The sequence below is a fragment of the Canis lupus genome, chromosome 26, assembly GCF_003254725.2.
Source record: "Canis lupus dingo isolate Sandy chromosome 26, ASM325472v2, whole genome shotgun sequence".
NCBI lineage: Eukaryota > Metazoa > Chordata > Mammalia > Carnivora > Canidae > Canis > Canis lupus.
In genome coordinates, this window is record NC_064268.1 from 25,957,921 (window position 1) to 25,973,881 (window position 15,961).

The 15,961-nt window shown below is 45.0% G+C and overlaps 1 gene segment (V, D, J or C); it reads left to right on the forward strand.

The window, feature by feature from the left end:
- Positions 1-14,975: 14,975 nt before the first annotated feature.
- Positions 14,976-15,586, forward strand: LOC112676867 (immunoglobulin lambda variable 1-40-like). The segment is given in 2 exon segments: positions 14,976-15,143; positions 15,222-15,586. Coding segments are annotated over 2 exon segments (423 nt in total).
- Positions 15,587-15,961: the final 375 nt, after the last annotated feature.

The following is a 15,961-nucleotide window of genomic DNA, read 5'->3' on the forward strand; positions in this document are numbered from 1 at the left end:
CAAATAGATCCTGCACCCAGCAGAAGCAGAGAGTTAATAAAGATTCGAGCAGAACTCAATGAAATCGAGACCAGAAGAACTGTGGAACAGATCAACAAAACCAGGAGTTGGTTCTTTGAAAGAATTAATAGATAGATAAACCATTAGTCAGCCTTATTAAAAAGAAGAAAGAGAAGACTCAAATTAAAAAAATCAAGAATGAGAAAGGAGAGATCACTACTAACACCAAGGAAATACAAACGATTTTAAAAACATATTATGAACAGCTATACATCAAAAAAATAGGCAATCTAAAAGAAATGGAAGCATTTCTGGAAAACCACAAACTACCAAACCTGGAACAGGAAGAAATAGAAAACCTGAACAGGCCGATAACCAGGGAAGAAATTGAAGCAGTCATCAAAAACCTCCCAAGACACAAAAGTCCAGAGTCAGATGTCTTCCCTGGAGAATTCTATGAAACTTTTAAAGAAGAAACCATACGTATTTTACTAAAGCTGATCGGAAAGATAGGAAGAGATGGAATACTTCCAAACTCATTCTATGAGGCCAGCATCACCTTAATTCCAAAACCAGACAAAGACCTCACCAATAAGGTGAATTATAGACCAATATCCCTGATTAACATGGATGCAAAAATTCTCAACAAGATACTTGCCAATAGGATACAACAAAACGGGCACTGAGGGGGGTACTTGAAGGGTTGAGCACTAGGTGTTATTCTATATGTTGGCAAATGGAACACCAATAAAAAATAAATTTATAAAAAAGAAAAGGATACAAGAGTACATTAAGAAGATTATTCACCATTACCAAGTGGGATTTATCCCTGAGATGCAAGGCTGGTTCAACACTCGTAAAACAATCAATGTGATTGATCATATCAGCAAGAGAAAAAACAAGAACCATATGATCCTCTCAGTAGAAACAGAGAAAGCATGTGACAAAATACAGCATCCATTCCTGATCAAAGCTCTTCAGAGTGTCGGGATAGACGGAACATTCCTCAACATCTTAAAAACCATCTATGAAAAGCCCACAGCAAATACCATTCTCAATGGGGAAACACTGGGAGCCTTTCCTCTAAGATCAGAAACGAGACAGGGATGACCACTCTCACCACTACTATTCAACATAGAACTAGAAGTCCTAGCCTCAGCAATCAGACAAAAGAAGTAAGAAAAAGAAATAAAAGGCATTCAAACTGGCAAAGAAGAAGTCAAACTCTCCCTCTTCACCGATGACATGATATTCTACATAGAAAACCCAAAAGACTCCACCCCAAGATTCCTAGAACTCAGACAGCAATTTGGCGGTGTGGCAGTATACAAAATCAATGCTCAGAAGTCAATGGCATTGATATACACTAACAAAGAGACTGAAGAAAGAGAAATTAAGGAGTCAATCCCATTTACAATTGCACCCAAAAGCATAAGATACCTAGGAATAAACCTAACCAAAGAGGTAAAGGATCTATACCCTAAAAACTACAGAACACTTCTGAAAGAAATGGAGGAAGACACAAAGACTTGGAAAAGTATTCAATGCTCATGAATTGGAAGAATTAATATTGTGAAAATGTCCATGCTACCCAGGGCAATTTACACATGTAATGTAATCTCCATGAAAATACCATAGGTGGTAGGTTGCAGTAACTGGGTAACAGGCACTGAGGGGGGCACTTGATGGGATGAGCACTGGGTGTTATGTTATATGTTGATAAATTGAACTACAATTTAAAAAATATTTAAAAAAATACAAAATACAAAATAAAAATAAGTAAATAGATAATTAGATAAATAAATTTAAAAATAAATAGATAGATAGATTAAAAATAAATAAATAAATAAATTTATATATTCTGAGCAAAAAAAAAAATACCATGGATTTTCTTCAGAGATTTGGAAACAGTCATCTTAAGAATTGTGTGGAATCACTCTAGAGAGAATGAGGGAAATTAACAAGGCAGGAAACCACAAATATTGGAGAGGATGTGGAGAAAGGGGAACCCTCTTGCACTGTTGGTGGGAATGTGAACTGGTGCTGCCACTCAGGAAAACTGTGTGGAGGTTCCTCAAAGAGTTAAAAATAGATCTGCCCTAGGACCCAGGAATTGAATGCTGCGGACTCACCCCAAAGATACACATGCAGTGGAACACCAGGACACCTGCACCCCGAAGTTTATAGCAGCAATGTCTACAGTAGCGAAACTGTGGAAGGAGCCTCGGTGTCCATCGAGAGGTGAATGGATAAAGAAGATGTGGTTTATGTATACAATGTAATATTACTCAGCCATTAGAAACGACAAATACTCACCATTTGCTTCGATGTGGATGGAACTGGAGGTATTATGCTGAGTGAAATAAGTCAATTGGAGAAGGACAAACATTATATGGTCTCATTCATTTGGAGAATATGAAAAATAGTGAAAGGGAATAAAGAGGAAAGGAGAAAAATGAGTGGGAAATATTAGAAAGGGAGACAGAACATGAGGGACTCCTTATTCTGAGAAATGGAAATGGGGTAGTGGAAAAGGAGGTGGGTGGGGGTAGGGGGTGACTGGCTGTCAGGCACTGAGGGGGGCACTTGATGGGATGAGCACTGGGTGTTATGCTCTAACATAACATAGCAAATTGTTGGCAAAATGAATTCCAATTAAGAAAAAAAGAATTTTGTGAAATCATGCAAGAAGTTACTGTGGCCATGTTTAAAAAGGGTGTTGCCTGTGTTCTCCTCTAGGATTTTGATGGAATCTTGTCTCACATTTATATGTTTCATTCATTTTGAGTTTATCTTTGTGTATGGTGTAAGGGAATGGTCCAGTTTCATACTTCTGCATGTGGATGTCCAATTTTCCCAGCACCATTTATCGAAGAGAATGTTTTTTTTTCCAGTGGATAATCTTTCTTGCTTTGTCGAAGATTAATTGACAATAAAGTTGAGGGGCCACTTCTGGATTCTCTATTCTGTTCCATGGATCTATGTGTCTGTTTTTGTGCCAACCACACTGTCTTGACTACAGCTTTGTAGTACAACATGGAATTCTTGCAAGATACATCCATGGCAAGAGAAACAAAAGCAAAATGAACTATTGGGACTTCATCAAGATAAGAAGCTTTTGCACAGCAAAGGATACAGTCAACAAAACTCAAAGACAACCTACAGAATGGGAGAAGATATTTGTAAATGACAAATCACATAAAGGGCTAGTATCCAAGATCTATAAAGAACGTATTAAACTCAACATCAAAGAAACAACAATCCAATCATGAAATAGGCGAAAGACATGAACAGAAATCTCATGGAGGAAGACATAGACAAGGCCAACAAGCACATGAGGAAATGCTGTGCATCACTTGCCGTCTGGGAAATACAAATCAAAACCACAATGAGATCCCACCTCACACCAGTGAGAACGGGGAAAATTAACAAGGCAGGAAACCACAAATTTTGGAGAGGATGTGGAGAACGGGAACTCTCCTGCACTGTTGGTGGGAATGTGAAGTGGTGCAGCCACCTTGGAAAACTGTGTGGAGGTTCCTCAAAGAATTAAAAATAGGGATCCCTGGGTGGCGCAGCGGTTTGGCGCCTGCCTTTGGCCCAGGGCGCGATCCTGGAGACCCGGGATCGAATCCCACATCGGGCTCCCGGTGCATGGAGCCTGCTTCTCCCTCTGCCTGTGTCTCTGCCTCTCTCTCTCTCACTGTGTGCCTATCATAAAAAAAAAATTAAAAAAAAAAGAATTAAAAATAGACCTGCTCTATGACCCAGCAACTGCACTGCTGGGGATTTACCACAGCAAAATATGTGAAAAAATTAGGTTTGTCCAAAAAGAAAAGACTCTGTACAGGGAGAAATGAATGATGGAGACAATGATTGAGGGTCTGAATATATCTCTAATGTGTAGACTGTATCTAACACAATATGGCCTGATGTGAGCCACACTAGTGCTCATCTGTGAACACACTGTGCTTCTTGGATTTGTCACTGATACAACAAATATTTTAGTACAAAAAGAACAAGGGAATTATCAGAAAGGGAGACAGAACATGAAAGTCTCCAATATCTGGGAAATGAACTAGAGGTGGTGGAGGGGAGATGGGCGTGCGGTGGGGGTGAATGGGTGAGAGGAACCGAAGTGGGCACTTGACGGGATGAGCTCTGGGTGTTATTGTATATGTTGGCAAATTGAACACCAATAAAAAATAATTTATAAAAAAAAACAAAACGGACAAGGGTAATGGAATGGGAGGTGGGTGGGGAATAGGGTGACTGGGTGACGGGCAATGAGGGTGGCACTTGATGGATGACACTGGATGTTATAATATATGTTGGCAAACTAACTCCAAAAAAAATATTTAATTTTTTTTTATTTTTTTTATTTATTTATTTTTATTTATTTATTTATGATAGTCACAGAGAGAGAGAGAGAGAGAGAGAGAGAGAGGCAGAGACACAGACAGAGGGAGAAGCAGGCTCCATGCACTGGGAGCCCGATGTGGGATTCGATCCCAGGTCTCCAGGATCGCGCCCTGGGCCAAGGGCAGGCGCCAAACCGCTGCGCCACCCAGGGATCCCTAAAATACACAAAAATAAACAAAAAATGGAGGTTAAAATGCAAATACATTTCTGTGAGAACATGTGGAACTCATGCTTTTAATGCTGGATAGAACCCATTCTCAGAATAAATAGAAGATGGCGGAAGAGTAGGGTCTCCAAATCACCTGTCTCCACCAAATTACCTAGAAAACCTTCAAATTATCCTGAAAATCTATGAATTCGGCCTGAGATTTAAAGAGAGACCAGCTGGAATGCTACAGTGAGAAGAGTTCGTGCATCTATCAAGGTAGGAAGACGGAGAAAAAGAAATAAAGAAACAAAAGGCCTCCGAGGGGGAGGGGCCCCGCGAGGAGCCGGGCTGAGGCCGGGGCGAGTGTCCCCAGGACAGGAGAGCCCTGTCCCGGAGATGCAGGAGCTGCACCGACCTTCCTGGGCGGAAAGGGGCTCACAGGGAGTTGGAGCAGGACCAAGGAGGGAGGGGATGCCCTCGGGCTCCCTGGGACAGTAAAAGAGCAACTGCGCGCCCAGGAGAGTGCGCCGAGCTCCCTAAGGGCTGGAGAGCGCACGGCGGGACCCGGCGGGACCCGGAGCAGCCAGGAGGGGCTCGGGCGGCGGCTCCGCGGAGGGGGCTGCGCGGCCCCGGGAGCAGCTCGGAGGGGCTCGGGCAGAGGAAGAGGCTCCGTGCAGAGGGGCCTCCGCGGTTCCAGGAGCAGCTCGGAGGGGCTTGGGCGGCACCTCCGCGGAGGGGGTTGCGCGAACCGGGAGCGTGAATCCACCAGCGCAGGCTCCGGAGCACAGGGCGCCGGGACACAGCCCAGGATCCGGCCTCCCCCCGGGACAGGCAGAGGCCGGGAGAGTCCAGGAGAGCAAGGACGCTCCTGCCCGAGCTGAGCAGATCAGCGGCCCCGCCCCGGAGCCTCCAGACCCTGCAGACGGAGAGCTCCGGAGTTCCTGCAGGAGCTGAATCCAGGTTTCCAGAGCTGGCCCCGCCACTGGGGCTGTTGCTCTTGGGGCCTCACGGGGTAAACAACCCCCACTGAGCCCTGCACCAGGCAGGGGGCACAGCAGCTCCCCCAAGTGCTAACACCTGAAAATCAGCACAGCAGGCCACTCCCCCAGAATACCAGCTAGACTGACAACTTCCAGGAGAAGCCAAGGGACTTAAAGTACACAGAATCAGAAGATACTGCCCCGTGGTTCTTTTTTTTATTTATTTTTTGTTTTGTTTTGTTTTGTTTTGCTTTTTGATTTGTTTCCTTCCCCCACCTCTTTTTTTCTCCTTTCTTTTTCTTTCTCTTTTTCTTTTTTTTTTTCGTTTTTTTCTTTCTTCCCTTTTTTTTCTCTTTCTCTTTTCTTTCCTTCTTTCTCTCCTCTCTTTTTCTCTTTTTCCCAATACAGCTTGCTTTTGGCCACTCTGCACTGACCAAAATGACTAGAAGGAAAACCTCACCTCAAAAGAAAGAATCAGAAACAGTCCTCTCTCCCACAGAGTTACAAAATCTGGATTACAATTCAATGTCAGAAAGCCAATTCAGAAGCACTATTATACAGCTACTGGTGGCTCTAGAAAAAAGTATAAAGGACTCAAGAGACTTCATGACTGCAGAATTTAGAGCTAATCAGGCAGAAATTAAAAATCAATTGAATGAGATGCAATCCAAACTAGAAGTCCTAACAACAAGGGTTAACGAAGTGGAAGAACGAGTGAGTGACATAGAAGACAAGTTGATAGCAAAGAGGGAAACTGAGGAAAAAAGAGACAAACAATTAAAAGACCATGAAGATAGATTAAGGGAAATAAACGACAGCGTGAGAAAGAAAAACCTACGTTTAATTGGGGTTCCCGAGGGCGCCGAAAGGGACAGAGGGCCAGAATATGTATTTGAACAAATTCTAGCTGAAAACTTTCCTAATCTGGGAAGGGAAACAGGCATTCAGATCCAGGAAATAGAGAGATCCCCCCCTAAAATCAATAAAAACCGTTCAACACCTCAACATTTAATAGTGAAGCTTGCAAATTCCAAAGATAAAGAGAAGATCCAAAAAGCAGCAAGAGACAAGAAATCCCTGACTTTTATGGGGAGGAGTATTAGGGTAACAGCAGACCTCTCCACAGAGACCTGGCAGGCCAGAAAGGGCTGGCAGGATATATTCAGGGTCCTAAATGAGAAGAACATGCAACCAAGAATCCTTTATCCAGCAAGGCTCTCATTCAAAATGGAAGGAGAGATAAAAAGCTTCCAAGACAGGCAGCAACTAAAAGAATATGTGACCTCCAAACCAGCTCTGCAAGAAATTTTAAGGGGGACTCTTAAAATTCCCCTTTAAGAAGAAGTTCATTGGAACAGTCCACAAAATCAAGGACTTAATAGATATCATGATGACACTAAACTCATATCTCTCAATAGTAACTCTGAATGTGAACGGGCTTAATGACCCCATCAAAAGGCGCAGGGTTTCAGACTGGATAAAAAAGCAGGACCCATCTATTTGCTGTCTACAAGAGACTCATTTTAGACAGAAGGACACCTACAGCCTGAAAATAAAAGGTTGGAGAACCATTTACCATTCGAATGGTCCTCAAAAGAAAGCAGGGGTAGCCATCCTTATATCAAATAAACTAAAATTTACCCCAAAGACTGTAGTGAGAGATGAAGAGGGACACTATATCATACTTAAAGGATCTTTTCAACAAGAGGACTTAACAATTCTCAATATATATGCTCCGAATGTGGGAGCTGCCAAATATATAAATCAATTATTAACCAAAGTGAAGAAATACTTAGATAATAATACACTTATACTTGGTGACTTCAATCTAGCTCTTTCTATACTCTATAGGTCTTCTAAGCACAACATCTCCAAAGAAACGAGAGCTTTAAATGATACACTGGACCAGATGGATTTCACAGATATCTACAGAACTTTACATCCAAACTCAACTGAATACACATTCTTCTCAAGCGCACATGGAACTTTCTCCAGAATAGACCACATATTGGGTCACAAATCGGGTCTGAACCGATACCAAAAGATTGGGATTGTCCCCTGCATCTTCCCCAGACCATAATGCCTTGAAATTAGAACTAAATCACAACAAGAAGTTTGGAAGGACCTCAAACACATGGAGGTTAAGGACCATCTCCTGCTAAAAGATAAAAGGGTCAACCAGGAAATTAAGGAAGAATTAAAAAGATTCATGGAAACTAATGAGAATGAAGATACAACCGTTCAAAATCTTTGGGATGCAGCAAAAGCAGTCCTAAGGGGGAAATACATCGCAATACAAGCATCCATTCAAAAACTGGAAAGATCTCAAATACAAAAGCTAACCTTGCACATAAAGGAGCTAGAGAAAAAACAGCAAATAGATCCTACGCCCAAGAGAAGAAGGGAGTTAATAAAGATTCGAGCAGAACTCAACGAAATCGAGACCAGAAGAACTGTGGAACAGATCAACAGAACCAGGAGTTGGTTCTTTGAAAGAATTAATAAGATAGATAAACCATTAGCCAGCCTTATTAAAAAGAAGAGCGAGAAGACTCAAATTAATAAAATCATGAATGAGAAAGGAGAGATCACTACCAACACCAAGGAAATACAAACGATTTTAAAAACATATTATGAACAGCTATACGCCAATAAATTAGGCAATCTAGAAGAAATGGACGCATTCCTGGAAAGCCACAAACTACCAAAACTGGAAGAGGAAGAAATAGAAAACCTGAACAGGCCAATAACCAGGGAGGAAATTGAAGCAGTCATCAAAAACCTCCCAAGACACAAGAGTCCAGGGCCAGATGGCTTCCCTGGGGAATTTTATCAAACGTTTAAAGAAGAAACCATACCTATTCTCCTAAAGCTGTTTGGAAAGATAGAAAGAGATGGAGTACTTCCAAATTCGTTCTATGAAGCCAGCATCACCTTAATTCCAAAGCCAGACAAAGACCCCACCAAAAAGGAGAATTACAGACCAATATCCCTGATGAACATGGATGCAAAAATTCTCAACAAGATACTGGCCAAGAGGATCCAACAGTACATTAAGAAAATTATTCGCCACGACCGAGTAGGATTTATCCTGGGACACAAGGCTGGTTCAACACCCGTAAAACAATCAATGTGATTCATCATATCAGCAAGAGAAAAACCAAGAACCATATGATCCTCTCATTAGATGCAGAGAAAGCATTTGACAAAATACAGCATCCATTCCTGATCAAAACTCTTCAGAGTGTAGGGATAGAGGGAACATTCCTCAACATCTTAAAAGCCATCTATGAAAAGCCCACAGCAAATATCATCCTCAATGGGGAAGCACTGGGAGCCTTTCTCCTAAGATCAGGAACAAGACAGGGATGTCCACTCTCACCACTGCTGTTCAACATAGTACTGGAAGTCCTAGCCTCAGCAATCAGACAACAAAAAGACATTAAAGGCATTCAAATTGGCAAAGAAGAAGTCAAACTCTCCCTCTTCGCTGATGACATGATACTCTACATAGAAAACCCAAAAGCCTCCACCCCAAGATTGCTAGAACTCATACAGCAATTCGGTAGCGTGGCAGGATACAAAATCAATGCCCAGAAATCAGTGGCATTTCTATACACTAACAATGAGACTGAAGAAAGAGAAATTAAGGAGCCAATCCCATTTACAATTGCACCCAAAAGCATAAGATACCTAGGAATAAACCTCACCAAAGATGTAAAGGATCTATACCCTCAAAACTATAGAACACTTCTGAAAGAAATTGAGGAAGACACAAAGAGATGGAAAAACATTCCATGCTCAGGGATTGGCAGAATTAATATTGTGAAAATGTCAATGTTACCCAGAGCAATGTACACGTTTAATGCACTCCCTATCAAAATACCATGGACTTTCTTCAGAGAGTTAGAACAAATTATTTTAAGATTTGTGTGGAATCGGAAAAGACCCCAAATAGCCAGGGGAATTTTAAAAAAGAAAACCATATCTGGGGGCATCACAATGCCAGATTTCAGGTTGTACTACAAGCTGTGGTCATCAAGACAGTGTGGTCCTGGCACAAAAACAGACACATAGATCAGTGGAACAGAAGAGAGAATCCAGAAGTGGACCCTGAACTTTTTGGTCAACTAATATTCGATAAAGGAGGAAAGACTATCCATTGGAAGAAAGACAGTCTCTTCAATAAATGGTGCTGGGAAAATTGGACATCCACATGCAGAAGAATGAAACTAGACCACTCTCTTTCACCATACACAAAGATAAACTCAAAATGGATGAAAGATCTAAATGTGAGACAAGATTCCATCAAAATCCTAGAGAAGAACACAGGCAACACCCTTTTTGAACTCGGCCACAGTAACTTCTTGCAAGATACATCCACGAAGGCAAAAGAAACAAAAGCAAAAATGAACTATTGGGACTTCATCAAGATAAGAAGCTTTTGCACAGCAAAGGATACAGTCGACAAAACTAAAAGACAACCTACAGAATGGGAGAAGATATTTGCAAATGATGTATCAGATAAAGGGCTAGTTTCCAAGATCTATAAAGAACTTCTTAAACTCAACACCAAAGAAACAAACAATCCAATCATGAAATGGGCATAAGACATGAACAGAAATCTCACAGAGGAAGACATAGACATGGCCAACATGCATATGAGAAAATGTTCTGCATCACTTGCCATCAGGAAAATACAAATCAAAACCACAATGAGATACCACCTCACACCAGTGTGAATGAGGAAAATTAACAAGGCAGGAAACAACAAATGTTGGAGAGGATGCGGAGAAAAAGGAACCCTCTTACACTGTTGGTGGGAATGTGAACTGGTGCAGCCACTCTGGAAAACTGTGTGGAGGTTCCTCAAACAGTTCAAAATAGACCTGCCCTACGACCCAGCAATTGCACTGTTGGGGATTTACCCCAAAGATACACATGCAATGAAACGCCGGGACACCTGCACCCCAATGTTTATTTTTTTTTCACCCCAATGTTTATAGCAGCAATGTCCACAATAGCCAAACTGTGGAAGGAGCCTCGGTGTCCAACAAAAGATGAATGGATAAAGAAGATGTGGTTTATGTATACAATGGAATATTACTCAGCTATTAGAAATGACAAATACCCACCATTTGCTTCAATGTGGATGGAACTGGAGGGTATTATGCTGAGTGAAGTAAGTCAGTCGGAGAAGGACAAACATTATATGTTCTCATTCATTTGGGGAATATAAATAATAGTGAAAGGGAATATAAGGGAAGGGAGAAGAAATGTGTGGGAAATATCAGAAAGGGAGACAGAACGTAAAGACTGCTAACTCTGGGAAACGAACTAGGGGTGGTAGAAGGGGAGGAGGGCGGGGGGTGGGAGTGAATGGGTGAGGGCACTGGGGGTTATTCTGTATGTTAGTAAATTGAACACCAATAAAAAATAAATTAAAAAAAAAGAACCCATTCTCAGAGTCAGACTTGGACATGTCAATAGAGAGGGAACTGATGAGCCCTGGAAACCAGCTGGGCTCTCAGGGCTTTGGCCTTGCGGAAGTGTGTGCCCTGTAATCAGGAGGGGGCGCTGACGAACTGCCCTGTGGTCACTACAGGGCTGCTCAGTGAGGACCCTTCACTCAGGGTGCCTGGGCCTGAGAACTGGGTTCTGAGCTCCCTGATATGGACTCAGCATCTGTGTCCCCTCTGGCCTGGCAGTCTCCCCTGGGGACATGTGTGTGGTCTCAGCAGGTGCCTCCCCCCAGGGCTCTCTCCGGAACTGAAGCCATCTCCATCCTCCTCAGTGTGTGGTGTGAGCAGAGCTCCAGGATCAGGGCCTGGGGAGGGGTTGGGCAGTCAGTGGGTGGAGCCCATGTGCATGGACAGCCCCTCCTGTGGCAGAGGGTGGAGGAGAAGAGGAGGCCTGGCGCAGCCCAGCCCCATGGAGGGGACCATGGACTCTGTCACCCTGCCCTGGGATCTTTAATGTTCATTCTACTCTGTCAATGCACAGGTCAGGACTGACCTCAAGGAAACAGAGCCACTGTCAGCCTATGTCAGCTGGTCTAGCTTAGAGGTTTGAGGAAATTCAGTCTGGCCCCTGATCCATCACCCGTGAATGTGTCTGCAGGTTCCCCATCCCAGCCTGTGCTGACCCAGCGACCTCCCTCTCTGCATCCCTGGGAACAACAGCCAGACTCACCTCCACTATGAGCAGTGGCTGAAGCGGTGGCCATACGCTGGTTCCAGCAGCCAGGAGGCCTCCTGAGTACCTGTTAATGGTCTACTGAGACTCACCAGGGCCTCAGGTCCCCAGCCTCTTCTCAGGCTCCAAGGACACCTCAGCCAATGCAGGGCTCCTGCTCATCTCTGGGGTGCAGCCTGAGGACGAGGCTGACTGTCACTGTGCTACAGACCATGGCAGTGGGAGCAGCTCCCGATACTCACAGCGTCTCACATAAGGAAGACGTGAGACAAAGACCCCTGGACCCACAGACATGGTATGGAGCTACTTCTCAGAGAATATTACCTGGAGATACATGCAGGGGCACATATATGTAGGAAGGTCTGGGTTCTTTGTTTTTTTTTTAATATTTATTTATTTATTTATTTATTTATTTATTTATTTATTTGCAACACGGAGAGAGGCAGAGACATAGGCAGAGGGAGAAGCAGGCTCCCCGTGGGGTTCCTGATTCAGGACTCCATCCCTGGACCTGAGAAGACAACCTGAGGTGAAGACAGACGCTCAACCACTGAGCCACCCCAGTGCCCCAGAAGGTCTGGATTCAAACACAGAAGATAAATACTAAGGGATGTCTGCAAAGTGACACATCACAGGACATCTGAGGAAGACAGGAAGCGATGAAGAATCAAAGCCCAACTGCACACCCCCTTTGGGGCTGGAGAAGATGGACAGGGATAAATACTGTGTCTGCAACTGAACCTGCTGCCCAGCAAATATTCATCCACAATCAGTTCTATCATCTCATTCCATAAAGTGTGACCTTTGTCACTCCTGATGTACCCACAGTTGAAACACTGTCTATAACCCTGGTCACAGACAGTCTCTCTGAACCAGACACTCGTGAATTTGGACCAGGTCCTGCAGATTCTCCCTGACAACACCCCCACCCCTCCCTCCTCTTCTCCCCTCTGTTCCTCTGTCCCTCAGGCTTCTCTCTCCCACTAGTTCTTCAGGTCTGAGCTTTGTCTCCACCTCAGGATTTCAGAGAAAACCAGAAATGAATTTGCTGAAGTTTCGAGTCCCCAGAGTCCATCTATGAGGAGAAGAATGAAAAGAAATTGGGGCTGCATGTGACACCCTACATTCTCCTTCCTATTTCTGTCACTCATCAGCACCTGCACGTCTGATTCAGGGATGTTATTACAGGGCTGCTCTCATATGAGTCCTCACTGCCTGGATCAATCCTCTCTCAGGGTGAAGGACTTTGAGACATGGGCCTTGAAATCCGGGCTCCAGGGCCTGAAATAAAGGGCAATCCCCCAGTGTGTTGAGAAGGCTTAGAAGGGAATGAGGGCCACATGGCCTAATTTTGGGTCGTGTGTGCACAAACATGCAGACACACACACATTCACAATCACAGTTGTCTCATCTCCGGTTGTATATTGTCCTGAGCTCTGCAGTTTTTGGGCTTCTCCATCCATCCAAAATTTAGGCTCCTCTGTGCTCACCGCTATCCTTGGTGTCACAGTCTCCAGAAGGCACAATCTCTAGTAGCAGGGAACACATGGGACTCTGGTCGTGTCACCTGGGCAGCCAGGATATTCTCTGAATACCTGTTCCTTGGGACAATGCTGATCCTCAGGATTCCTAGGGAAACTCTCTGTCCCCACAGGCAGCTCAGCCCCCCACCATTTCTGGGCTCCAATCAGCGCCTGAGGCTAATCAGTATATTGATTCTGGGACCCCAGCCGCAGGGCTGCTCCACCAGAGGTCAAGCCCCCTGAGGATGTGGGACTCACCCTCCCTATGCTCTATGGCTGGGCTTTCCCTCCCACAGTCTCAACAGGGACACATCCAGCCAGGCTGGACCTCTGCTAATTCATCTGTTCCAAGTAGGAGCCACAGGGTCTGTGACCTCAGGGACATGGCCCCTCATTTCTACTCTAACCACTCACAGGTGACCTTGACAACAACCCTGGGTCCAGGTGCTTTTTGCCAATAGAAATTCATTCTCCTACTCATGGGGGGCTGAATTAACAATTGCTCTGTCCTGAACATGCTGGACCCAGGCCCCAGCTTTGCCCACCCCAGATATGAGTGGGACCTGGAATTTTTATCCAGGAAGCTCGTCTGTGTATGGGAATTCCAGCACTCATATGGCTGTGAAGTTCATACAACAGGGTCCTCATGGGGGCTCATGGGCACCACTTCAGGTTTTCCTGCCTGCATGATCAGACCCATGAGGTTAAAAAAAGAGACAAATCATTTTATAAAATGTTTATAAATGTCTGTTTAAATGAAGGCCAAAATCATTCCTTTTTAAAAAACGTTTTATTTATTTAAACTAAGTTTAAAACAGGTCAAAAAACAGTGAGAGACGACAACGATGTTAAGTGTAACCTTTCTAGGAAAGCACACAAGGGCTTCCCCCACAACCTGGAAAATCTTGCTCCCTGGGTCTTCAGTATTTCAGAAAACTCAGAGAAGGAGAGGGCTGCAACCAGGGTCATCATATAGGAGGAAGGTCTAAGTATCCTGCGCAGAAGAGGCCATTTGTTTATGGGGACCCTTCAGTCCTCTTGATGTGACAGTGATGTCAGTCGAATTGGTGTAGTGACACCACCTCAGTCCTGAGCGGCCCAAGAAAAACCAAGGGATCTGTGGCAGAGACACAGAGAGAGAGAGACCGAGAGAGAGAGACAGAGAGAGAGACACAGAGAGAGAGACACACAGAGAGAGAGAGACATAGGCAGAGGGAGAAGCAGGCTCCCTGCACAGAACCGGATGGGGGGCTTGATCCCAGAACTCTAGGTTCATGCCCTGAGCCAAAGACAGATGCTTACCACTGAGCAACCTAGTAGTCCCTCACACCAAGAAATGAGAGTGTAGCCTAAAGTCTATGCCGCAGTCATGGGAGACCACATGTGGGGAGACATGTCCAGATCATACGAGGAAAGTGGATAGAGCTCTGGAGACAGGACCTGAGTCCTATGGCCAACTGATCCCCATGTCATGCAGGGTGAGGTGGTGTCAGGATGCCACAAGGCGATTGAGGCATATTTATGAGGGGTCAGGCTTGATCAGAGCTGGAAAGACCTCCTGGCACTGACTGTGGCCTCTGCTCTGGACTCACAGCGGGGACCTCCCTAACCACACCCCAGCCCCAAACAGCCCCTCCTCTGCCCACCCCCCTGACATCCTCAGACAGAGGGACCTGACCCAGGGCCAGGGAGGGTTAAGAGAGCTGGGGTCTCATTTGCAAGGAAGGGCCCCTCCCTCTCTCAGAGGATGAAGAGGGGAAGGGAGAGATGAGGGGAGGCTCTGCTCAGCTGAGGGGCCACTGAAGACAGAATCAGTGATGACCTCCACCATGGGCTGGTCCCGTCTCCTCCTCACCCTCCTCACTCACTGCACAGGTGGGACAAGTGGAGGGGCCCTGGGAGGACATGTGGGGTCCAGGATACAGCATCATCCTATTTCTCTCCTTCTTGCAGGTTCCTGGGCCCAGTCTGTGCTAACTCAGCCGGCCTCAGTGTCCGGTTCCCTGGGTCAGAGGGTCACCATCTGCACTGGAAGGAGCTCCAACATTGGTACATATAGTGTAGGCTGGTACCAACAGCTCCCAGGATCAGGCCCCAGAACCATCATCTATGGTAGTAGTAACCGACCGTTGGGGGTCCCTGATCGATTCTCTGGCTCCAGGTCAGGCAGCACAGCCACCCTGACCATCTCTGGGCTCCAGGCTGAGGACGAGGCTGATTATTACTGCTCAACATACGACAGTAGTCTCAAAGCTCCCACGGTCCTCCAGGCCTGTGGGGTAGTGAGACAAAAACCTACTTACCCGACTGCAAAGTGAGTGAGTGCCCCAGCAGCTGCCTGCTTAGGCTCCCCCTGGGTTTCTGCTGATTCTTCAGTTGATGCCCTGATCCCAGGTGCATTTGGGGGACCTCCCGGGAATGTCACTTGCTTGATCATCTCTGACCTCAGAGTAACTCAGAGTATCCCATTGTGCACAGAAGGTGTCAAAGGAAAGAGACAGTTTTGTCCTCATGATCAGGGACAGGTTCTTTTAGGCTAGTGTACATTCACTTGGGATCTTCTGATTTCTCAGTAAAAGAAATAATCTTAGGTCATGAAGCTATCATGGTCCTTCTTCCTCATCCCTGTTCTGCTGAAGCACATGTCAGCTCTTTTTGCAGCTGGGATCACTATTTCTTAGCTTCAACCAGAG